General features: G+C 37.1%; 2 protein-coding genes across 2 annotated transcripts; one reads left to right on the top strand and one right to left on the bottom strand.

The window, feature by feature from the left end:
• Positions 1 to 8,150: 8,150 nt before the first annotated feature.
• On the bottom strand, positions 8,151 to 14,431 carry LOC121368889. The gene is made up of 3 exons (XM_041493647.1): positions 14,375 to 14,431; positions 8,975 to 9,281; positions 8,151 to 8,488 (listed from the first exon to the last, which is right to left on the bottom strand). The coding sequence occupies exons 1-3, from the start codon at positions 14,429 to 14,431 to the stop codon at positions 8,151 to 8,153; spliced, it is 702 nt and encodes a 233-aa protein (XP_041349581.1).
• A 107-nt stretch (positions 14,432 to 14,538) lies between these two features.
• On the top strand, positions 14,539 to 26,692 carry LOC121368888 (homeobox protein vex1-like). The gene is made up of 4 exons (XM_041493646.1): positions 14,539 to 14,556; positions 23,231 to 23,579; positions 24,037 to 24,449; positions 26,271 to 26,692. Exons 1-4 carry the CDS (start codon positions 14,539 to 14,541, stop codon positions 26,565 to 26,567), a joined length of 1,077 nt encoding a protein of 358 aa, XP_041349580.1. The 3' UTR covers positions 26,568 to 26,692.
• The last annotated feature ends 425 nt before the right edge of the window (positions 26,693 to 27,117 follow it).

The following is a 27,117-nucleotide window of genomic DNA, read 5'->3' as shown; positions in this document are numbered from 1 at the left end:
TGTGATGGCATTCACTCATGAATTACTGTATGACAGTGATGTTATCAGGTGTTCGCGAAAGGTGAGCATATACTGCCTCACCGGTGGCACCCATCATGAGCATAGCCTACAGCCATCAGGCATCATGTTAGTCAGTGATGCATCATATCGTGAAATGGCCTTTGAGTTGATGGCTATCAGGAGAGGTTATAACCCTGATCAAACAACTTCTTTACCAAAACGATATGTCAGTTTTTAAAATCGGCATATGAAGATATAGACATATAGTATATACATATACATACACATACACACACACACACACACACACACACACACACACACACACATATACATCTACATATACATACACATACATATACATATATATATATATATATATATATATATATATATATATATATATATATATATATATATTTATCATGCAGCCATGCTTACTATTGACGTGATAACCCCTACCTAATAATTCGAAGTGTTATCATGTCACTAGGAAATGAGTTGTGCGCATGACGGATGTCTGCTTTATTTTCAGGTTGGTCGTTTTCTCATTTTTCAAACATCCACTTACATCAATAATTGTTGAACTGTATAAATAAATATAACATTTACACTTCCTGTAACGTGAAATTACCTCATATTTTTCAATTTTTCTTTATTCACTTTATTCACTTCTATTCGGAACTAGCAAGCGTTTTGCATTAAACATTTTGAAACAAAAAAGCTGCAAAGAATGTTTACATTGGAACAGCGTCTGACGTCACAATTACTGGCAGCTAGTGATATAGATATTCTTCAAGTCACACATAAACTTGACTTTATTTTCACAAAAAAGGGTAAAAGAATTGTAATGTTTTGACACAACAGATTTTGAAATATAATCAAAGTATTTATTTAGGCTGGCTATGCCATTCCCATGATGCATTCAGGCACCTGCTATTGTCTGACTTCCGGTAGTATTTTCTACACGATACAACTAATAGTTTTTATACCTCTTTTGACTAAAATATGTTACAAAAATATAACTTGAAAGGGGTTGCATGATAAACAAACATCAGGTTCCTACGTTTTGATATCATGGTTATTTGGCTCGGTTCGCCTGTTACACCGCTATCTAAACCTCGCTTTGATAACTTTTACAAGTAGTCGTAAAGAAAGCCCGCTCCATTTTTGCATTAGCAGCAAGGGATCTTTTATATGCATTTTTACAACAGACAGGGCAGCATATACCATGACCTTTAATGTACCAGTCGGTTGGGACAGTTAAAATAAAAATATGAAAAATAGTCTCCCGATCGTGTTCGATTCTGCGACCAAAACAACCTCAGATGAACGTTCTACCGTCTGAGCTAGATCCCCGACCCAACGACCCCCACCCCACCCACCCCACCCCTTCAGGGTGCGAGACGGTAAAGCGTTCGCTTGATGTGCGGTCGATCTAGGATCGATATTCTCGTTCCAGCCAGTGCACCTCGACTGGTTATCAAAGGTATGTGCTATCCTGTCTGTGGGATAGTGCATATAAAAAATCCCTTGCTGCTAATCGAAAAAAAGAGTAGCTCATGAAGTGGTGACAGCGGGTTTCCTCTCTCAATATCTGTATGGTCTTTAACCGTATGTCCGACACCATATAACCGTAAATAAAATGTGTTGAGTGCGTTGTTAAATAAACCATTTCCTAAAGAGATATTTAACAATTATTTTTATAAACACAAGAAAAAGAAGAAGAAAAGGAAGAAAAGCAATGGAGAAGGATTTTGTTCATAATTTATCACACCATGCCTTCTTCTTTACATTGTGGTCTTTGAGTTACTGTACTTGGCATGCACTCTAACGGTAAAGAAAACTCTTTACAACAATTTGTGAATTTTGTTTATTAAACTTCACATATTGAGATTGACAAACGATGCTATAGTGTTCACATAGTGCTCAGTCGTAACAGTCGTGAGATCGGAGAGTTGGCATACTTCATCATGACAGCTGGTAGTCTCAGTAAAGTATAAAGATTGTTTTGTTTAACAACACCACTAGAGCACATTAATTATTTAATCATCGGCTATTGTACGTCAAACCTTTGGTAATTCGTAGTCATTCAGAGGAAACCCGTTACATTTTTCCTAATGCTACAAGGGTAGGACATACCACGGCCTTTGACATACCAGTCGTGGTGCACTGGCTGGAACGAGAAATAGTCCAATGGGCCCACCGACGGGGATCGATCCCAAACCGACTGCACATCAAGCGAGCGCTTTACCACTGGGCTACGTCCCGTCCTGGTAATCTCAGGGTAGGACCAATACACAAAGTTCTGTCTGACTAACCACTACCAATTACTAGTCGCTACGCTACGTGTGTGACTTCTGTCTGACTAACCACTACCAATTACTAGTCGCTACGCTACGTGTGTGACTTCTGTCTGACTAACCACTACCAATTACTAGTCCCTACGCCACGTGTGTGACTTCTGTCTGACTAACCACTACCAATTACTAGTCCCTACGCCACGTGTGTGACTTCTGTCTGACTAACCACTACCAATTACTAGTCGCTACGCCACGTGTGTGACTTCTGTCTGACTAACCACTACCAATTACTAGTCGCTACGCCACGTGTGTGACTTCTGTCTGACTAACCACTACCAATTACTAGTCGCTACGCCACGTGTGTGACTTCTGTCTGACTAACCACTACCAATTACTAGTCGCTACGCCACGTGTGTGACTTCTGTCTGACTAACCACTACCAATTATTAGTCCCTACGCCACGTGTGTGACTTCTGTCTGATTAACCACTACCAATTACTAGTCCCTACGCCACGTGTGTGACTTCTGTCTGACTAACCACTACCAATTACTAGTCCCTACGCCACGTGTGTGACTTCTGTCTGACTAACCACTACCAATTACTAGTCGCTACGCCACGTGTGTGACTTCTGTCTGACTAACCACTACCAATTACTAGTCGCTACGCCACGTGTGTGACTTCTGTCTGACTAACCACTACCAATTACTAGTCGCTACGCCACGTGTGTGACTTCTGTCTGACTAACCACTACCAATTACTAGTCGCTACGCCACGTGTGTGACTTCTGTCTGACTAACCACTACCAATTATTAGTCCCTACGCCACGTGTGTGACTTCTGTCTGATTAACCACTACCAATTACTAGTCCCTACGCTACGTGTGTGACTTCTGTCTGACTAACCACTACCAATTACTAGTCGCTACGCTACGTGTGTGACTTCTGTCTGACTAACCACTACCAATTACTAGTCGCTACGCTACGTGTGTGACTTCTGTCTGACTAACCACTACCAATTACTAGTCCCTACGCCACGTGTGTGACTTCTGTCTGACTAACCACTACCAATTACTAGTCCCTACGCTACGTGTGTGACTTCTGTCTGACTAACCACTACCAATTACTAGTCGCTACGCCACGTGTGTGACTTCTGTCTGACTAACCACTACCAATTACTAGTCGCTACGCCACGTGTGTGACTTCTGTCTGACTAACCACTACCAATTATTAGTCCCTACGCCACGTGTGTGACTTCTGTCTGACTAACCACTACCAATTACTAGTCCCTACGCCACGTGTGTGACTTCTGTCTGACTAACCACTACCAATTACTAGTCCCTACGCCACGTGTGTGACTTCTGTCTGACTAACCACTACCAATTACTAGTCGCTACGCCACGTGTGTGACTTCTGTCTGACTAACCACTACCAATTACTAGTCGCTACGCCACGTGTGTGACTTCTGTCTGACTAACCACTACCAATTACTAGTCGCTACGCCACGTGTGTGACTTCTGTCTGACTAACCACTACCAATTACTAGTCGCTACGCCACGTGTGTGACTTCTGTCTGAATAACCACTACCAATTACTAGTCCCTACACCACGTGTGTGACTTCTGTCTGACTAACCACTACCAATAACTAGTCACTACACTACATGTGTAACTTCTGTTCTAGACAGCCAGCCAAGATAGCTCAAGCGTACACCCATGATAGCGTGCTTGAAACTTAATCAGGATATAAACATGAAAATAAATGAAACTAAAAATACACAAATTTACAGCTTGGTACAGACGACCATGACTCTTTAACTTTAAGTTAAAAATAAAATAGTAAAACAGTCTTAAAACTAACGGTTTTTTTTAGACAATTGAAATAATTTTATAACTTTCGCTTATAAAATTAGCAAGACCTATGTCTCGTTCTTTTACTTGTTTTTGTCAATAATTCCAGTTTCGTTTCACGCGAAAATAAAATGAAAAGTAATTTGGAACAACATAAATGTAAAAGACATGCAGATTGTTAAAAAAAAGTGGTCAATATATAAATAAAACAGCAATATTCACCCATATGGAAGAATGGCGTTTGTTCATGGATTTTGTAATTATATTTTCTTGATTAGTTAATCATACTAAACTCTACATTTTATTATTCTTTTGTTAAAGGAACATTCCTGAGTTTGCTGCAATATGTAAGATGTTATCTACTAACAGACTTTTTAACGACTGCAATTAGATATCAAATATATTTTTCTGCATAAAATATTAGTAGATGTATATTAAACGTGTTCCTGGTAATTCTAATATTTGTACTAGGTTAAATTTCATTTTATTTCCTAAACTATATTTTTTCGTACGTACTAAATTATTTGAAGACAAAATCTAGTTTGGGTTTCTTACAAATATTAAAACGATCCGAGACACATTTAATATACAGACACTGATATTCTAAAAAAGAAAATCTATTTCATATGTTAGTTTAATCGTAGAAATATTTTATTAGTCGGAAACATCTTACAATGCAGCAAACTCGGGAATTCATGTCCCTTTAATATATCATTACTACAAGTAGTGCTAGCTGGAGATCCGTTTTTCACGTATGTATAATTAAATCGAGAAACAAAACAATTTCAAACTCCATTAGCAGATTATGTGTTTCACTATAAGGAATATATGCTATTTTATTTATATCTTGATTAATGTTTTTAAACTGTTTTTAAATTTTGAACATAACGCTAGAACATATTCGTTATTTCAAAAATAGTTTTTCTTTACTTTTTACGTTTCGCCAACCTGGAATTAACGACACTTAAATGGTTGATTGTGCAATATGTAGCATTAGTTGGTATTAGAAGCCATTGGAAGCTTTTGGAGAATATCATCATCACCATCATCATCAACATCATCATCACGATCATCATCAAATCATATGATAAATACTAAGATTGCCACTCAGTTATAATCAATAAATACAAAGAAACAACACAGGTACGTGTATTTTTAAATGGTGTTTATGTCAACAATATTTAACAAACACATACTGATTCTGGTTTAATTTGTACAAACAACACAGGTTGGTGCATAACACTGGGAAATAAATAAAAGTCAATATATACAAAAACATGTAAGTGAACAAATGTTTTATGTTGATCCAACTGGGATCGCTGGTGTGTCTAATCACATTTACATGATATATTAAATTATTCCTTTCTAAGCACTAAGAAAATGTTATTCAAGCCGTTTTCTTCTAGATTAGTACCACTTGAAATGAGCAGATACGACTGTTAGGCTTTTCAATACAACTTCTGCAACACCATTAACGTCATAGTAATACAAATATATCAATCTCCAATCTGGAGATTGGAACCAACGACCATTGATGCGAGAGAGTTCAATAATCTACCGACTGAGCTTGGAGAAATATCATAACTGATAAACTTCATATAACACACGCTGTAATCCCGTTGCCTCTTAATTCACCCCTACTTCCCTTCCATCCCGCACTTGCTGTACAAGAATTGTGATGAACTGCCAATGATTTGCCAAATCTAACGTCTTACTTCGACTGTTTTGACTGAAAAACCTTAAATATTCTACAGTTAGTTGCACATGTAATCACGTACGATAATAAGGCGGAACACGTTGTTGACTTCCATACGGAGGGAGAAATGGATACACGTGAGGAACGTAAGGCTGGAATCCAGAAGGCGGCGGCACGGGAATCTCTGGATATCTTTCACGTCCTACCATGGTGGATGAAGGGTTGTCAAGAAGAGTCTTCGGTAAACTGTACATCATGTTTTTATAATCGTCACGACCAAACACCGAAGCCATCTTGTGTACAGTGGGATGCAGTTGTCGAGGTAAGATCTGATACATATTCGGCTGATGGATATTCTCTAAACGTCCACGATATGGCTGACCATATAGGGAAGTAGATTCAGAAGTAATATTGGTACCAGGCGGCGCTTTGCAGAGTAACTGTGGCAAATTCAGAGGAATTCTGCCTCCAGCTCTTGGCAACTCAGACAGCACAGCAGACGTAAGGAGTTTTGAATTATATCGCACAGCCGTTGGAACAACTGGAACACAAGCTGGCACTTCGGGTGTCGGGAGATGCGATGAATATGGTTTTCCCAGTGAAAGATGATTTTCGTTTAACACCATTCTGTCTGGTTTCATGTCTGCATCCCCAAATGGCTTTATACCTTGCGCAAGACTGGTGTCAGTCGACATCTGGTTGCGGTTGGGCACAGAAGGAATCGAAACTGGTGTTTGTTGGGGCCAGGAGGAAATGGCGAACGGAAGTGGAGGCTGGTAAATAGGATGCGCAGATGTTTCGTTGTCTTTTGTTCTTTTCCTCCATCGAGCTCGCTTATTTTGAAACCAAATCTGTCAATGAAAATAAATAAATAAATAAATAAATAAACAAACAAACATAACATATGAATATGTCATAAACTCATGTAATGTTTGTTATACCGCTTAGTTTTCCATTCATTTGTTTACATAGGATTTGTTATCCTGTTAGTCGTTTTATATACTTGCAGAATTGAACAAAAATGAAATATCGACAATGCCTCGTTTTACATGGCTGTAAATATATTATTTAATATATTTAACTAAAAATATATTTAGTCTTTAAAAAACCCTCTCTAAAGTAGTAATTAATCAAAGTAACAGAACCATTACATTTAAACTCGAATGGGTATATGATGTATGAGCGTACGATCATGATAGTACTTACTTAGCTACTTTAAAATATATACTATATTAAATACGTTTTAAAAATTATAGTACATGTCTATTACATTTCGGTGGTGCCCGACTGAAATTATGCGTCAACTAATGGTTTTAAATTATCAATAGCTAACATTATATTGTTGATGCTTTCAATTTTAATGTTTTGCTCCAGTCCCCTTTTAAAGTAAAAATCTAAATCGCAACCCACCCCCTCATTTTAAACACACACCCCTTCTCTCCCGAACACCGCCGCTGGTGAGGTCAGAGACTATTCCTGGGATGGGCGTGCCTGAACCTTCATTGGATATAGGCACGCAAATAATTAATGTATCTTATCCTATTCAATACTTACTCTTAATTTTGGTACTGTCAAGTCGAGGTCATTTGCCAGCTTTCCAATCTGTTCTGTATCTGGATACGGATTTTCCAGAAAACCTTTTTCAAGAATTCGTAGCTGCTTTGTCGAGTAATTGGTTCTGCATTTTCGTTTCGCTCCAAAGTCGGATTCAGACGACTCCGATTCCGTGGGGGACAGAGCCGGTGTGCTCCATGATGACGTCATGGAAGCACGTGGGACATCTGGCAGCGGCAAGGTCTGAGGCGACGTTGGTTGGACGTTGATGTAACATGGCGTCGAGAAATTCCCGGGTACACGTCCTAAATAACTAGACGACATCGGTACAGCTCTCATCAAAAGCTTATCTGTCCATTGCGAAGATGATAACACTTCTGCTTGGTGAGTGTCCTGAGTTGCTCCCCTTGTTGGAGGTGTCTCTACCGGTTTCAAAGAGAGCAGAGCTTCTTCTGCATACGAGTTTTGGTTGGATATTTTTGCTATTCCGCTTTCTGTAAGATGAGCTATTCTGCTGAAATATGCTTCAGGATGTACTGGTTCTGCCGGATGGTTCAACAATGGAGCTGCTTCCCTTGTTTGAAGACTCTCTACTCGGCTCAAAGGAAATAATGATTCTGTTGGATGTGTGACTGGGCTGGATATCATTGCTGGTGATGTTAAAATATCCATCTGGTTAAGAGGTGATGCCGATTCCACTGAACAAGCGTCATCACTTGATGATGGATTTGCCTCCCTTGGAAATATACTGTTTAAAAAAGTAGACATTCTGCTGAAGATGTTTCTTGGTTGGATATGGCTGTTTTATGTTCTAGATGACTGCCCAGAGACGATATAGATTCCACTGAACATTCTTCGTGGACTATAAATGGAGGTGTTTTCACTGCAGTGTTGTAACCGGGATTGCTGGCGATGACAGACGTCAAGTTGTCGTTGCCGGATGGATCTGGAGACTCGTAATAAGCAGTATTCATTGATCCTGGGCTATCCGAGACGGACGCGTTATCGGGGGAAGAGAGAATGCTGTCAGAGAACTCTGCAGTTATGACACGTTGGCTATGTGTCTGTCGATTGTCATCAGGTTCTGTGTCTGAAAAAAGAAGCCGGTATCAATTTATAGCAAAATACTCAAATACAAAAATATGTTAATTTATTAAAACAGTCTACATAAAAATAATAAAACATTTAAAAATAAAATAAATATATAATAGAAGGAGGTGGAGAGTAAACGAAAGAAAGAAACAAATCCTCCAAAATCAAAATCTCTGTCATTTAATATAATAAATCATTGTCAGTCGTATCTGATAACAATACACACACACACACACACACACACACACACAAGAGAGAGAGAGAGAGAGAGAGAGAGAGAGAGAGAGAGAGAGAGAGAGAGAGAGAGAGAGAGAGAGAGAGAGAGAGAGAGAGATATGAGATGAGATGAGATGAGATGAGACTGGCGGCAAATAAGGTGACAATGTAGTTACATGCTACATGTGTATGTCATATGCAGTTCTATTATATATAATATAATAATATAAACAACTGCAGCTACTTAACAACACGATTAAGTACATACCTGATTTTTCACAATGGCCTGCTACATCTATTCCGCATATGAGCTCAAGGATCTGTTTTGAAGGAGATATTTGTTCCGGACTTGTCGTCATCTGCAAAGTGTTGTGTGAGACCTCGGATGGAGAGGAGCAGCTGTCGGTGCTGCTGGATTCGCACGACGTCGACGTCGCCAGCCTTTTGTCGTGCTGCATGACGTCGATGCTGTCGAAGATAAACTGCGGGATAAGAGTGGCAGAACTGGCTAGAAAACTGTCGAAGGAGATGCTGCCCATATCCAGAAGAGATACTCCGGCACATTGTGACGACTCCTGAAAAACAAAAGAGAGAAAACAAAAACTAATTTGCAGGCTCGGAATCCGGGATGTTTTGCCTACGCTCAGTTTGCCTACAACACACTTTGCCTACAACACACTTTGCCTACACTCAGTTTACCTACAGTATGAAAAGATGACAAACTGAATGTAGGCATACTAGGTTGTAGGCAAAATGGGTGCAGGTAAAGTGGGTTGTGGGCGGAATGGGAGAGAACCATTTTTTTCCGATGGTGGTGGTCCAAAACTACATATACATTGGACAAAATATACTATTTGCATTTACGTATAAGCATTTTAAAATTAGTATTAAATTTTTAAACATATTCGGAAGTGTGCTAGGGTGGGGGTAAGGGAACGAGACCACTGAAATACCCCCTGTATCAGCATCTGTGATAGAGAAAAACTAAAACCGTGTAATATGTATGTATATATACTGAACTAGAGAAGAAACATGAATATTAATTTAATTTTCTTTAATTTATTTAAACTTATTCAGTTTGAATCCAAATGATTTTTCTTTGTATTAAAATTATAAATGACTTGTGAACATTTTAGGCCCTCAACCAGCCTCGGCGGTGTAGTGGTTAATATGTCGGACTTAAGGCTGGGAGAGAAAGAGAGAGAGAGAGAGAGAGAGAGAGAGAGAGAGAGAGAGAGAGAGAGAGAGAGAGAGAGAGAGAGAGAGAGAGAGAGAGAGAGAGAGAGAGAGAGAGAGAGAGAGAGAAAGAGTTCACAGTGAGAGAGAGAGTGAAAGATGAGAGAGAGAAAGAGATAACAGTGAGAAAGAGTTAGTGTGTGTGAACTTCGATCACTCCACCTTCGATTTTCTGCCACGGAACCGCCCACTGGCGAGGTCAGAGGCCGAATCCGTGGTAGGCGTGCCTGAACCTTTTTGGATAGGGGCACGTAAATAGAGTTCCCATTCCCATTCCCACCTTCGATCTTTCGATCTGAAGCGACGGTCCCGGCCGAGTTGCTATACAAACTAGTATTAACGACCTTCGAAAACTAAAACTTCGAAAACTTGATAAACTCGATCTCTCGACCGAATTATTTGGTCCCGTCATAAAGATTTAATAAAGTATGCACCTCTAAAACTCGACGCGTGTGAATTGATCAAACTGTTGTTGCCGATAGTATTTTAAAGACGAATGTATTGTCAATCATGTCAATCAAGCGAAACGCGCCTGTCTCGAGTGGTCTTTGCTGTCGAGAATTAAGGTGTTAAATAAAGGCTCTAAAAGCTTTATATGTACATATGACTTCTTCTTTTTTCTTCAGAATGCTAGATCTCTAAGGACTATGAACTGAGTGTTGATAATTTTAAAACGTGTGTTATACCTAGACACGCTGGATAAATTTATGTCTGAGTTACATATTATACATGATACTATAATTGTATTTAAAATAGATAATAGTCTGGTAGGTCTACAATTATTTTTTTATCTAATGCGTTTGTATATACCTCCTTGTAATTCGGTATTTTATGCTCAGTATAATTGTGATCTTTTCTCTTTTTTTAATTAGAAGAGTTTTTGACAGCATTTAGGTGATGTATATATAATGTCAGTAGGTGACTATAATAGTCATACTCGTACTTATTGTTAATGCGGATGAGTTAAAGTATGCAGTTAATATCGAAGGAGAGATAACTCAGAACTATTAATAAGAGTGTTGAACTTTTTACAAAAGAATTGCAGTTTTTGATGAAACCTTTTTTGGTACTCATTTAAATGGTGGTAATACCTATCCTGCACATAGTAGTGTTTCCTGTAGGACTAACAGTCAGAGAGGTAACAGAGATATTAAGGTATACAATCAGGAGGAAGACAAGCCTTGGTTCGATGATAATTTAAAGCTTCTTAGGCAGAGTTGTTTATCAGCTCTTGTGCAGTTTAATAACGTGAAAAATGAGGACAATCATATTGATTTGAAACGAAAGAAGAGAAGGTGTAAAATATTGGAACGGAAATTGAAACGTCAGTATAAAAAAACTAGATGGAAATATGTTAGAATATTTAAGGAAATATAATCCCAAACAGTTTAACAGTACGTTTGGTGGCAAATCGAGAAAAAGAACACCTTTACTTACTTTGTATCAGTTGTATACGTATTTTAAAGATTTAAGTGGTACTACTACTAATAACAACAACAACAACAACAACAACAACAATAATAATACAGAACCTGTTAATATTGTTAATAATGTTTTTTCTATTAATTATACAGAGCAATGTGTTTATGAAGAATTGGATAATGTCATTACAGAACAGGAAGTTATTGGTGTTATTCACAAGCTTAAACGTGCCAAAGCCCATGGACCAGATAGAATATTGAATGAGTGTATTATAGAAGGTAGTCAAACGTCAGTTCCTTTATTAGTAAAGATGTTTAATACCGTAACTGCATAAGGTAGTTATGCACTTAAGGTCACCTTAGCGCTAAGATCGCTTCGTAAAACGGGACCCTGGTTATTTTCCAGAAAATTCTGGTCATCTGCAATTATAATTCCAGTGCATAAAAAAAGGAGATTGTAGTGACCCAAATAACTTTAGGGGATTAGCTTAATAAGTTGTATCTTTAAATTATTTACATCTGTTTTAAACAGTCGTTTATTAAATGTGTGTGACAATAATGGATTAATTTCTGACGCTCAGTTTGGTTTTCATCATGGAGTTAGCACTACTGATGCAATAATTACACTTCGTGCTATTACAGCTAAATCACTTGCTAGTGAAAAGAGATTATACTGTTGTTTTGTTGACTTTCGTAAAACATTTGATTATGTTGACAGATTAAGTCTATGGTATAAATTTTTATAAATTGGGTGTAAGAGATACATTTCTGTCGTTAATACAGTCTATGTACTCTCGTGTTAAATCATGTGTCACTATTAACGGTAAATGTTCGTAGTTTTTTTACAATTGTTTGGGATTGATGTAAGGAGAAATTTTATCCCCTCTAATGTTTCAATTTTCCTTAATGATTTTGAATAAAGTTTTATTGCTAATGGTGCCGTGGAGTACTATTTTGGTGAACTTGGTTTTATTTTATTGCTGTATACAGATGATTTAGTTTTATTCTCTAAAACTGTGGAAGGTTTGCAAAATTTACTAGACAACTTACATGTTTATGCAAACTAATGACATCTTACTGTTAATACAGATAAGACACATATAGTCGTTTTTAGAAATGGGAGGAAAAGTAAAGAATTTTGAAACTTGGACGTATATTAAATCTCCCATTAATATTAAAGATGAGTTATGTTATTTAGGTGTTCCTTTTAGATATAACAATAAATTTAGCTTTTTACAAAAAACATTTAGCAGACCAAGGTCATAAAGCTTTATTTGCCCTGTATTCTAAATGTAAACCTTTGAGTGTAAACTGTAAAACAATGTTAGATCTTTTTGATACATATATCACAAGTATTTTATGCTATTCTTGTGAAGTGTGGGGATTTTGAAAAGGTAATGAGATTGAGAAATTACATTTGGACTTTTGTAAACGGCTATTATGTGTAAAGAAATTAACTTGTAATGTGATGGTTTATTTTGAGTTGGGGAGAATTCCCATGGAATATATTCGCCTGTTTCGCATGATCAAATATTGGTTTAGATTGCTTTCGACAAGAAACGGTATTCTTAAAGAAGCATACACTGTACTATTCAACCTTGCAGAAGCCAATGTTTTCAACGTTAATTGGGCATCTTTTTTTAAAAGAAAATAAGCTTATGTCGTAAGGTTTTGGTAATTCATGTTACGTCAACCATTTGTAAATGACAAATATTTTTTTACCATTAATTAAAATTCGTATTTTTGATCATGCTAAACAGTCTTTATTTAGTATGTTACATAATTCTCCTAAGTGTATTTTATATAAACATCTTGTAGATCGAGTGTGGTTACAATACTATTTACAAAAATATATTCCGAAACATAATCGTATTTTATTAACTAAGCTTAGATTGTCAGCCCATTCTTTAGCAACAGAAACCGGAAAGTATAGAAATACAGAAAGGTCAGATAGAATATGTAATTAATGTAATCTAACAAAATTGAAGACGAATATCATATGCTACTAGAGTGTCCCAAATATGACGATCTTAGAATAAAATATATCAAATACTTTTATTAGAAGAAACCTTCATCTCATAAAGTTATACTATTATTAAGTGTTAATAATATTAAAGTTTTAAACCAGCTTGGCAAATACCTCTCTGAATGTAACAGGTTAAGAAACACCTTATAATTAATATCAAACCATAATGTATAATTGTGTATTACAATATGTTTATATTATGTCATCACTGTTATATTGTTTTTGCATCTCCTACACTATATGCAGCCGTCGTTTTTATTTATATGTTTGTGTGTATACTGATGAGCTATAAACTCAAAGTTCATAAAGAATTGAATTACAGAATAATAGATCGCCGACTATACACACACTCTCTCTCACACACACACACACACACACACACACACACACACAGAGAGAGAGAGAGAGAGAGAGAGAGAGAGAGAGAGAGAGAGAGAGAGAGAGAGAGAGGGAGAGAGAGAGGGAGAGAGGGAGAAAGGACGAATATTTACGTACTTATATTCAATCAAGGTTTAAGCATGCTATTCTGGGCACACACCTCAGCTATCTGAGCTCTCTGTCCAGATCAGGGGTTTATTAGTTAGTTGTTAATTGTTAGTGAGAGATAAGTCGGTGTAATGGTCTTACATTAAGTCGTTAAACTCGCTCTGGGTGGGAGCCGGTACCGGGTTGCGAAACCAGTACCTACCAGCCTAACTTCCGATGGCTTGACCATACACCACCGAGGCCGGTGATCTGTCTGTCAATCTATCTACATTTATTTATAATATTAAAGGTCAGGTCATAGGGTTTAACGTGCAAACTGCTGTAGCACACGCCTATCATGGTCGCAGGTGTCAAGTGAATAAGAAAGGGTGTGGGGAGTAGGGGAAGAGGGGACAGCCCGCGCTTGGCATGTACAAGAGAGCACAAAGAGCCGGACAAGGGTCGGTAGCGGGCGGGGGATAATATTTGAACAAAAAAAAATAATAAAAAAAAATCTTACCCGTAATGTACTAACGTCAGCTGCAACGTTTTCCTGAACCTCGGCCGCCTCATCCATAATCAGTATGTCTACCAGACAACGTCAGTGTTATGTCGCAGATATCCCATACCGATTCATATAGCCATACGTCACGCTGATCACACCAAATACCTGACAGGTGCGAGATGGCAGTGCTACCTCCGGTAAGATGTGCAAACGTAAACAACTGATTAGTAGTCAGTCATGTGTGATCGAGTTTCTCTGCTGTCATAGTCAAGTGGTTAATGAAATTATACCTCCTTTGTTTGAGGATGAATAGAGGCTAAACAAACTCAAGATCAGAGGACGAACTTCTATTGTTACGTTTTGAGGAAAACGTTAATTATCTTAAATTCCATCATATGTTCAGTGTTTGATTAAAATATTACAATTTTGGGTGCAAAAAGTAGCATGGCTTCCGGGCTAATTTTAGATTCTTATTGACGGACACATTTTATACCACTTTTGTGATATACAATAATAGTCCGCATTTTGGCTAATTAAAATGTACTATTACGTGTTGCATAGTCTGTTCATCTAGCCCCCCCCCCCCCCCCCCCCACACACACACACACTTACAAGCACTAACCATAACGACTAACCCACTGACCTGGAAAGACAGACTAAATAGCTGAGATGTGTGAAATAAAAATAAAAGAAATGTTTATGTTATTTAAAAAAAAATTATTGTATGATAAAAAAGCAACAAACACATACATGTCTGTGTCGCTTTATTTCCATCATCACCGGCCTCGGTGGCGTCGTGGTTAGGCCATCGGTCTACAGGCTGGTAGGTACTGGGTTCGGATTCCAGTCGAGGCATGGGATTTTTAATCCAGATACCGACTCCAAACCCTGAGTGAGTGCTCAGCAAGGCTCAATGGGTAGGTGTAAACCACTTGCACCGACCAGTGATCCATAACTGGTTCAACAAAGGCCATGGTTTGTGCTATCCTGCCTGTGGGAAGCGCAAATAAAAGATCCCTTGCTGCTAATCGGAAAGAGTAGCCCATGTAGTGGCGACAGCGGCTTTCCTCTCAAAATATGTGTGGTCCTTAACCACATGTCTGACGCCATATAACCGTAAATAAAATGTGTTGAGTGCGTCGTTAAATAAAACATTTCTTTCTTTCTTTATTTCCATCATTGCAGTTGAATAAGTATTGAATCACCTCAGTGGGCCCAAACTCTGATTGAGTTTTTCCCGTCCCAACCAGTGCACCACGACTGGTATATCAAAGACCGTATGTGGGAAAGTGCATAAAAAAGATCCCTTGCTACTAATGGGAAAATGTAGCGGGTTTCCTCGCTAAGACTATATGTCAAAAGTATCAAATGTCTGACATCCAATAGCCGATGATTTATAAATCAATATGCTTTAGGGTGTCGTTAAACAAAACAAAGTTTGTTTAATAAATACTTCATTGATCATTTCGTGAGTTGGTTTAAACATATGTTATACTTGCAATATACTTAAAGAGAGATTTGGGGGCGAGACGTAGCCCAGTGGTAAAGCGCTCGCTTGATGCGCGGTCGGTTTTGGATCGATCCCCGTTTGTGGGCCCATTGGGCTATTTCTCGCTCCAACCAGGGCACCACGACTGGTACATCAAAGGTCGTAGTATGTGCTATCCTGTCTATGGGATAGTGCATATAAAAGATCTCTTGCTGCTAATCGAAAAGAGTAGCCCATGAAGTGGCGACAGCGGGTTTCCTCCCTCAATATCTGTGTGGTCCTTAACCATATGTCCGACGCCATATAACCGTAAATAAAATGTGTTGAGTGCGTCAGTAAATAAACCATTTCCTAAAGAGAGATTTAAAAATTATTTATAAAGAATCAACAACAAAAAAAACATACAAAAAAAAAAAAAAAAAAAAAAAAAGAAGAAGAAGAAAAGGAAGAAAAGCAATGGAGAAGGATTTTGTTCATAATTTATCACACCATGCCTTCTTCTTTACATTGTGGTCTTTGAGTTACTGTACTTGGCATGCACTCTAACGGTAAAGAAAACTCTTTACAACAATTTGTGAATTTTGTTTATTAAACTTCACATATTGAGATTGACAAACGATGCTATAGTGTTCATCTCCTTTGTGAAACATGACTATAATTATTTACATACACAACATTGTAGACAGACTGACAGACAGATAGTTTATTAAAGTCTCACCTCATTACAACAAAATAAAAACATATACATATACATACAATCAATAAAAGTAATAAAATTGTAATGAGCCACTCTATACTGAGTTACGAGAGACTATTGAATAAAAAAATCTAAAGAAGACCAAAAAAAAAAAATATATATATATATATACAGCTAAAACAATTGCAGCACAGATAAAACAATAAGATATATACACGAATCATTTCATAGTGTATGTTTGAAAACCTTTCTTCTTGTTCTTACTTCTTTTCTTCTTTTTTTTTTTTCATTTTTTTTTTTTTTTTTTGGGGGGGGGGGTAATTATTCAGTTAAACTCCCATGACCGTCAGTGTTTATTGAAATAATGATACATCAGTGCTAATCTAATTGTTATATGATCAATTCGGACCACTTGGCAGCAATCAGCGGCAACAAAATACTATTGTAATCGTCGTAATTGATGTAACGATCGCCATTGTTTTACACTCTTCTGTACCGGTGTCACTTGTGACAAGAACTCACTGAGCTGAGTGTCATGCGCCGTACGTTCGTGCGTATATAAACGCCAGTTACAGTGGACAAATTATCATTTATCCTAAAATTGTCTTCTGTTATCTTTTATTCTGGAATATTTCACATTGGATTCATTGTTCATTATGCCTGCTGCTTTTGAGGTTTCGAATGTAAGTTTTTAACACTTTTGTAACATTAATATTATGTATGTTTTGTATAGTCATATTTGCACATATACACATAATTCATAATTGTTAATAGTACTAGTGAGGCTTAATTAAAAAAATTTATTAGACTAAACGTATTGCTAATTTGTACCCAAAGTTGTGAATTTGTTGTTTTTACGTTCACCGTTCTTTCTTACTATGGAAGCAATTCCTAATTTAAATAATATTTTTGTTTTCTAAACAATATTTATTCCAATAAATGAAGACTGAGAAGTGGATCGGCAAACAAGATTGGCCTATATAAATGCCTCTCCACGAGATAAGTTTAAATGAATTGTAAACATACCGAGACATTGTGCCCACAGTAGCGTTATTAAACCCTCGGGATATAAACACGCTAATACCTTCCATAAAAGTAAACCGCCTGTAGTAGTAGTGGTAGTAGTAGTAGTGGTAGTGGTGGTGGTGGTGGTAGTAGTAATAGTAGTAGTAGTAGTAGTAGTAATCATAGTAGTAGTAGTAGTAGTAGTCGTAGTTGTGTTCATCCTCTTGAAGATGCAGTCCATTTTTGTTCTGTTACCCTCTGTATGATAGTATTCTCCAAAACATGTTCTTGTACAATAATGGTTTTGTTGCAGTGTTATTTGGAAATTATGCTGCCAAATTATGGAACTTACAAATAGTACAAACCTATACACATTTTCCTTTTCAACTTTGGTTTAAACAATATTTATTTCTGTTAATGTTAACAGATGGGGTTGGTCAAAAGGCGTAGACAATATAAAGACCTTTCCCTACATTATATAATTGAAGTAATGTACAATTTGTTGTTAACATGGACAGCTACGTACGATTATTATGCAAGAGGAATCTTATTTGTCATGTTTAAGGATGCTGACATAATTTAGCGTTGAGAAAGATATATGAAGTAATGCATTTAGTGTTGAGAAATGTAAAAGTATTACATTTTTAAAATGTTCAAATATAAATGCCTAGAAACAAGAAGAACAAAGAAGGTGGTCTCTAAATAATAATGTGTTGATACTTAAATCTGTATGATATAACCTATCTACGTACGTCTGGCGCTCGCTGCTGTATAGAGGCAAAATAACACGAAATAGTTTGAATCTTCATTTCATTTCATTCAACTTATTTTCGTGCTTATATTCAATTAAGGTTCAAGCACGCTATCCTGGGCACACACCTCAGCTATCTGGGCTGTATGTCCAGGACAGTGGGTTAGTTGTTAGTTGGTTAGTGGTTAGAATGAGAGAAGAGGGTGTAGTTGTCTTACACCTACCCATTGAGCCCTTAGTAACTCGCACTGGGCCTGCAGCCCGATGGCTTAACCACTGCGCCACCGAGGCCAGTTTTTCAATCTTCAACTTGAAGACCACAGGTACAATATGGATTTCTCCAATGAAGCGTGTGAATTTATGGCCATTTCGATTGATTATTCCTAATCGAAGTCCGCAGTGCAGTATTTGTAGCTTTCTTTCGCCCTCATAAAAATGTTCAGGGACTGCCAAATCTTTTGTTTTTATTTGTTTTCTTGAAGCCACTTACAGATGTTGAATTTTTAATATGCAATGATAAATTGTTCCATAAATTAATGTTAGAGGGGAAGAACTATTCAGAATATAGCTTTAAACGACATCGATTGAAAACATAAACAAAATTAATAAACTAAATGTAGATACAATTACGGTTAGCATTCTTTATGTTTTTTTAAAGAACGATGTGCTCTGTTAAACGTTGCATTTTACTAGTGTACGTGTACTTTATTATTCACATTGTTCTTTAAAAAAAATGCATACTGTAGCATACACACTACTGTATTTTTTAATATGTTTTACTTCAGAAAGTCGCTTTGATCTTTCAACTGTAAAGATAAGCAAACTAATTTAATGCAATTAATCTCGACTGACTACAAGCCAGTGCAATCAACTGGAGGTTTACCGTGATCGGCGGCTAACGTGGTTTGTAGGCGATTCGCCTCAATTCACAGCAATCACTCAAAGCAAAAGATTAATGTAATTCTGACTATTGTTGAACGGGAAAATATTGTTTTAAAGCTTTTAGGCTTTTACCATTACACACAGGGTTTTTTTTCTAAAATACTGCCATCGTGCTATTTGTAATAATTATTATGTACGTTATAAATACACGTTTAATGTTGAGAGAATATTAGAGCTCTACTTGGGTCTATATTTGTTTGTTTTTTGTTTCAAGTGTTGAAACACGCATGCTGTGGGCACAACCTCTGATTAAAATCAGGAATAGTAAGAGTGGGACGGGTTGGGGAAATTATATGGGTAGATATTAGCAATTCATTTAGTCCAAAAGTAAATTTTAATTCAGCCAAAAAAAATAATGCACTAGATAGTTCACAGATTGATCTGTGCGAAACCGTGCAAATATACCAAATATATGTCATGATATACAATTAAATTTATGTAACGTGATCAGTGAGACTGTGTGGTTTGGATGTTAATACATCACCATAGTATTGTATTCCTACAATTAGATAGTTTATCCATCGAACACAATAACAGCAGATGCTTTACCTGAAATATATCCTTAGGGAAAGTTCAGTACAATAAAATAACTAATTCTTTAGACGATTATCATGGAAATAAATCAATGGGTTTTTTCGATTGTTGAAATGATATTGTGAAGAGAGAGTTTAGTACATGATAGGAAGCAACCAGAATCGCAAACGTTCTCTGCTATATGCACTCGACAAATTAATTAAGAATTTGATCAGTTTTTGCTAGTTATATAGCCTACCAACCAAATCTGGATTCAGCATTTTTGCACAAGTGAGGTTTTTTGTGTGCTTTTTTTTAGAAAAATGCCACTGGTACCAGCTGTTTGGTGGGAGGGGTCTATGGAAGTTATCACCAGGGGGGATGTAGGGTCCGAAAGTGGTGCAATTATTGTTTGCAGACGCGTCTCCATGGTTACCCAAAAAAGTATCACCAATAACTACAATTCGTCCTAACTCCTATAATTGTATAACTTAGAAGCTAGAAACACAATCTTTGGTGTTAAACGAAATGTCTGACCATCCTCTAAATATTAGTATCCATTATTGTTAGCATTGATCTAATTTGCATAAATTATGACGTCAGAAACACGTTATAACCATGCATGAAGACTAAAGTAAATTGTCTTTACAAAATGCCAAAACAGTATTCGAATCCCACCGTTTAAACAATTGACACAAATCCGTGCGCAATGTCGGATGATTTTTTTAAATTTGACTAAATTTATAGACTAATGTTAACAATGAACAGAAAAGCACGCTTTGTAAAACCGAAAGCAAATGTCTTTAATACCAAAGAAAAGATGCTGTGGTCATTCCATGAATATTCCAAACATTTCCTGTTATTTTGTTTGCCCCCTGTACAACAGATAGCGCCAGGCCTACTTAGCTAGGTTAAATCATAAATTAATTTTGTTGAGTATACTTTATTTTTACAATTATTGTTGGTATTATGTCGAAAGTTTGTGATCGATCCTCGGTTCGCACAAACCGTTTAGTAAGCGACAAGAAGCGATAAATATCCATTCTAGGCCAATTCTTAACCGCCGTATTTCATTTGTGAAAAAAACCCTCTTTAAATCAAATATACATGGTTCCTTGGGGGATGTACAATGTAATTCTGTTTGCTAGTGTGTATATAATGTGTATAGTTATTTTTTTACATTAAAATTATTAAATAGTAAATATTGATATAAACGATTCAGTAAAATTAATCTTTTTGTTTCGTTCACATTTTGTTTGACAAAAATAATTTAATTTTATAAATATAATTTAATACAATTTAATATAATTTTCTTCTAGTAAATACTAAACTAACAACATGTGATGCAAGTGTGTTAAATAATATCGTTATCAGCCTTTGAGTAAATATTAATTACAAATTAAATATAACTGTAAACTTAATCACCAGTGCACCACGGAATACATAGGGAAGTAGTTTTGCATTAAAACATGTCATTCGATTATGACACTTGTTCTCAATTAATTGGTCAAATCGTTGAAGCAATCAGTGCACGACAAAAAGCGATTAATTGGAACATTACTAATCAGAGTTGTCAGTATTTTTATATCAGCCGTTGTGAAATATTCGATTTCTTCACACATTCGATTTTTTTTATAAAGTGCATTTTGTGTTTAGTTTGTGTGTGTATTTTATTGGCTTGAAATTATCTGTTACATGTATATTCGTAGAAAACTAATAGTTTGTAAGTGTTTTCTGTTTCTATTTCTAAGTATATTTTTCCGGTCATATTGTTCGTAAGTGAGGTACAATGTAGTATCAATTCAGAATTACCATATGTTTGACAATTAATAAATCAATGTGCTCTAGCGGTGTCGTTAAACAAAACATTTGTTTTGTTTAATGACACCACTAGAACACATTGATTTATTAATCAGCGGCTACTGGATGTCAAATATTTCGTAATTCTTGTGTTGTTAAACAAAAAACATAGGATTAGCAAATAAAATATGTATGAAGTCTCTTCTTCAAGTTGACATGGCTACATTTACTAACAAAATTATTCCCTATCATGTTTTACGTATTACACATGTTTTGAGAAAATTCGTGAAATGAAAAACTGAAAACTGTATTAGCATTAAGATTAGCTGTTACAGAATACCAATTACGGAAATATCAAAACGTTGTCTTGTTATAGGTAAAACATCATATTGACAGTGTAATATCCACATACAAACTTGCAAGTGTCTTAATACAATTTTTTATTTATAAAAGACAATGTTTAAAAACAACATAATATTATGTGACAGACAGACACATTCTTTATTTTCGTCTCACCTTGTGTACAGATTAAAATAAAAACAAGAATTCAACAGTAATAATACAATAATACAGTTGTAAAAGTACACAAGCCACTCCTATGGCGTTATAAGAGACTTTAAAACAACTCTAACTTTCGTTTATTTCCACTATTTACAAATTGTCTCTTTCATGGGTTTTTTATATCGTGTTTATTGATAATTTTAGAATGTTTGTATTAATGTTGTCATAAACTATACTGATGGAAAGAAATAAAAGAACACATGAATTGAGACCAACTATATTTCACTGTTAGAGGAGTTACACTTGTATACGATACAAACACGTAATGTGGGATTGCATGTCAGTACTGTGGGATTGCATGTCAGTACTGTGGGATTGCATGTCATCAACACGGTTACCTCCCCAATACTAGGAATGGGAGTTCTGGTAGCAATCAATATTTAATGTTACTATACACATGGGCCCCGTTCCACGAAGCAACCTTAGCCCTAAGATTACCTTAGGCGCATAGCTACCCTATGCACGTAAGTTGATCTTAGGGCTAAGATTACCTTAAGCGCATAGCTACTCTATGCACGTAAGTTGATCTTAGGGCTAAGATCGCTTCGTGGAACGGGGCCTTGGATATTAATTACGCACCACAGAAATCGTATTGCAGCCAAACAGGCCGCTCGAAATAGCTTCCGTGTCGACGAAGTTTAAACCTGGTATTGAGAGTTTTTACAGATCCTGTATCTACTGGGTATTTACGGAGATGGCGTAAATAAAATACTTAGGAGAAGCACATAGCGTGATTCCAGCTCCATAGTTAATGACCATACGTTTCCACACATATTTAAGGTTTCAGTGTTTGATATTTACGAAATGGTCTCAGTCAGTTGCGGAGTATAAGTCAGACGGTCAAAACTAAGTGTTGTTTAATTATTAAATTTCCCGGTGTGTATTCCAAACCTGGTACTTATAAAACTTTTAGAGTCGAGATTCTAACAGAGTCTGAGACACTAATGTCATGACAACATCATACAAATTGCATGCGTGTGACGTCATTTGAGATTGGACTCCTAAAATGTTTATAAGCAAAAGCCCAAGTGTATATTCCCTTATTTGTTTCCGTCAGTAGTTAAATATTCATTCGTCAAGTCCGTTCAGTGTTGTTTCTTTTGTTGCCCACAGGACCTGACACCCGCGTCTTCACCCAGAGGTGTTCAGTTCACTCCCCCTACAACCCCCGACACGTGCGATGCAGAAATCAGTCCAGGGGTAAAGACATCACCAGGGACGTTTCCAGGGCAGGAAGCGGCCAGGGCCCACGTCCACATACCTGAACATGCTCCAGCTCCGTACTACCCGATAATGCACCCGTACGCATACCCGCATCAACCATTCGGGGGATTTCCATACGGATACGGCGCAGCGTTACCATTTCCTGGATTCGGTTATCCCCCTTCGTTTGGGTTTCCATCGCCGATGACGAATCTTCCATTTCCAGCCGCCAGCTACAGCGGAAATAGTGATCAAAAAGGTATTTATCTTTATCAACTTACAAAATATTGTTTTATATAGTAGTATATTAACATAGTCATTTAAATGATCTGTAAAGCAATACAGCATGTGATACCATCGGCTTTATATTATGTACTTTATAATACAAGACTTGGGGTGCTATAGGTCGTAAGATCGAACGTCCTTGGGGGAGTTGTCGAAGTATTTCCCTTTTCTACCACTGTCCACATTCCAGTATATATCTTCTGACGACAGCGGGTTTTTACAAGTTTGTTATATATGCCAGATTCAATTTCCAGCTTAACAACGTACGCTGTAAACTTAAATAAGTACATGCAAATACGAATACATAAACAACGCTAAACATGTATTTTGGAATTTGTAAATATTTTGTGTATATAATCAAAAACATGCTTTGTATTGCTATTGTATTGGTTTATACCATTTTATCACTGAGCTTTACCCTGTTATTTCAGAAAACATTTTCTGTCCAGCCCAGGAACTGCCGAGACCCAAACAGCATGACGTCATCAGAAAGAAAATAGACTCACTGACCAGAGATCGTCCCGACGACTGCACAGAGGTCACGTCTAGATCGAGCGACGGCGATTCCCCGAGTCCCGTTCTAGGAAGAACACGGACTACGTCATTCTCCAGTTCCGACGACACGACGAGGGTGTCCAACACCTCCCTGGAATCCATCAAGAACGACCCTTGCACACCCAGCCCCGATAAACAGACGACGGCGGCGGTGAAGAAACGACGGACCAACTACACCGCTAGGCAGGTTCAGGCTTTGGAGAAAGTGTTCCAGGAAAACCCCTACCCCGACAGCGAGGTTATGGAAGCTTTGTCCCACGATATCAACATACCAGAGAAAAAACTAAAGGTAAGGATCAGCTTTTTGACACATACATATACACGTCACTTCACATGATGCGAATGGTCCACGGGAATAACCTGCAACTCCGCAATCGTGGAATATTTATACCTAAGCAAGCATGATTTACCAATAACAGTCTACCATAATTATAGATTTTTATTTTATTGTGTCATTGTGACCGTGACATACACGACCTTTTTAATATTGAACATCATAGACTATTGCATTGAATCCCATTTACAATGGGCACATATATGCAAATAACTGAAATATACACATGCAATTATATAAAATTATTCTGTATATTAAGTACGCCTGTATGTATTTGTCATATGACAAATTAATTAATATTAACAAGCCTAGTTGCAATACTGTTGTTATATTTGAACCATGTTTAATATGAGGTTTTGAAAACCAAGAAACTGAAGTTGCAGACTGTTAAAATCAGGGTGATTAGAGACGTGTCTATTGCTAATTTGATTTGAGCAATATAGTCATTACCGAGTTTCTAAAGAGATTGGTTAGCTTGTCTTCTGTTCCAAGACACCAACAATTAAAACAATCTTGGCGGATAGGCTACCTAATTCGATTGCAATAGGTTTCATTTATTACTAAAGTAGAGCCTGAAGCGAAGAATAAATTAATTTTCCTATACACTAGAAAAAAATAATTTCTAAATGGTTTTGCTTTCACCAAAACATAATAAATGATTCATAGTGGGGTCAAAGTAAAAGACCGTGACCATGACCATGTAAGGCTAACTCCACCAGAGGGTCAAATCCACGATGGCCGCTGGGGATCATACTCAATCGAAAATCACCATATCTCACTTAATTATAATATGAGTTTGAATCATGAATAAAGTGTGTGTGGGTGGGGGGGGGGGGGGGGGGGGGGGTCCATTACACAGATTATGCCAAGTTCAAGATGGCCATTGTCCAAAATATTAATAATTAAAACTGCAGGAACTCTTGAAATATTTGAGCTAAATCGTAAATGAGGTGCCTAAAAGTAGGATGCACAATATTTAGTAATATTTAGTAATTTAAGGTCATGTTGATCTTTAAAATCCAAGATGGCGTTGTTCATCGTATTGAAAATTTGAACATGCCAGATGTTATTTCGTTTAGTGGTAAATATAATGTCTAGTCACTAATCATTAATGCTGTTTATTAACAATGTTTACTGTAATGTTAAAATTACTTCCGCGGACACTGTTTTGACAATCACAGCTGTATTTATTCCAATGACCTCTGTCCGGTGCTAGTTTTGATTTAGTAAACTAGTCTGGGAGTGGCAGTCCTCTTTGTGACGGTCAAAATGATGTATGTCCAGTAAAGGATCGCATCGGAAGTGGTTGTCCTATAGACGAGACACCAGATAGAGATTCGTGTTAGCAACCACTATTTTGTCTCTTGATCACAGTTTGTTTGTTTGTTTTGTTTAACGACACCACTAGATTACATTGATTTATTAATCATCGGCTATTGGATGTCAAACATTTGGTAATTTTGACATATAGTCTTAGAGAGGAAACCCGCTAAATATTTCCATTAGTAGCAATGGACTATTTATATGCATCATCCCACAGACAGGATAGCACATACCACGGCCTTTGGTATACCACTCGTGGTGCACTGGCTGGAACAAGAAATAGCCCAATGGGCCCACCGACAGGAATCGGTCCTAGACCGACCGCGAATCAAGTGAGCGCCTTACCACTGGGCTACGTCCCGCCCCTTGATCGCAGGTAACGGTTTTGTCATTCAGATATATGCACGTGTTAATTAAAGGTTTACTCTTATATTTTGTTCTTTTAATTTACAGAACTGGTTCCAGAACAAGCGAACTAGGAACAAAAAGAAAATCCAAGAGAACCATCAGCAGATGATCTACCCCTCAGCCCACCCGTACTACATGCCTTCACTCCCTCCTCAACTGATGCCGCCATTCTCGCCGTATTTCCCTCTGACGTCACCAAATCCCATGATTCCCTCGACCGTGTCGCCATCGTCCTTGACACCTCGATCTACATATTCGTTCCCAGGATCTTCTCCGTTGGGCCCCGTGCCGGGAATGTTGCTTCCAACTCGGCAATATAACCCTATGTCTCAACAATGTTGACGTTGTTGTTGTTGTTGCTGACGTCGTGTAAAAACACAAAAACAATTAGTGGTGCTAGATTAATGACTTGGTGCAATGAACTGTTATTATTATTTATTGTGCGGTTGTATGAACAAACATTGTGGTTAAAAATATCAGGATTGATTTTTGTATAAATGTTCATTTGTAATTTGTTATTGTATATATATTACATTTGTACATACTTGTTACAAATAAATGATTCGAAGTAAACAACTGTTTCTGTTTAAATCGATACTTGTGTCCGTTAGCTATATACATAGGCGTACGGGCTCCCATTTTTGTAGTAGGGCAGGCTGGGTTTTACCCGAATTAAACGAGAATATCCGAATCTGGAAAACAACATTTGTTGAAATTAGCAAAACAGCTAGTTTGAGGTGTAAACTAATCAATACGCATTCGTACATGGATTACAACAAATAATGCGGAAGAAATGATGGAAATACATGGTAAAAAACGTCTCAGGTTGGCACATTTTGCCCCTATATCTCCAGCGTTTTTGCCCGAATGTGAATGATATTATCTAACACTA

The sequence above is a fragment of the Gigantopelta aegis genome, chromosome 3, assembly GCF_016097555.1.
Source record: "Gigantopelta aegis isolate Gae_Host chromosome 3, Gae_host_genome, whole genome shotgun sequence".
NCBI lineage: Eukaryota > Metazoa > Mollusca > Gastropoda > Neomphalida > Peltospiridae > Gigantopelta > Gigantopelta aegis.
Note: the sequence above shows the minus strand (reverse complement) of the source record. Positions and strands in the feature narration are given on the sequence as shown.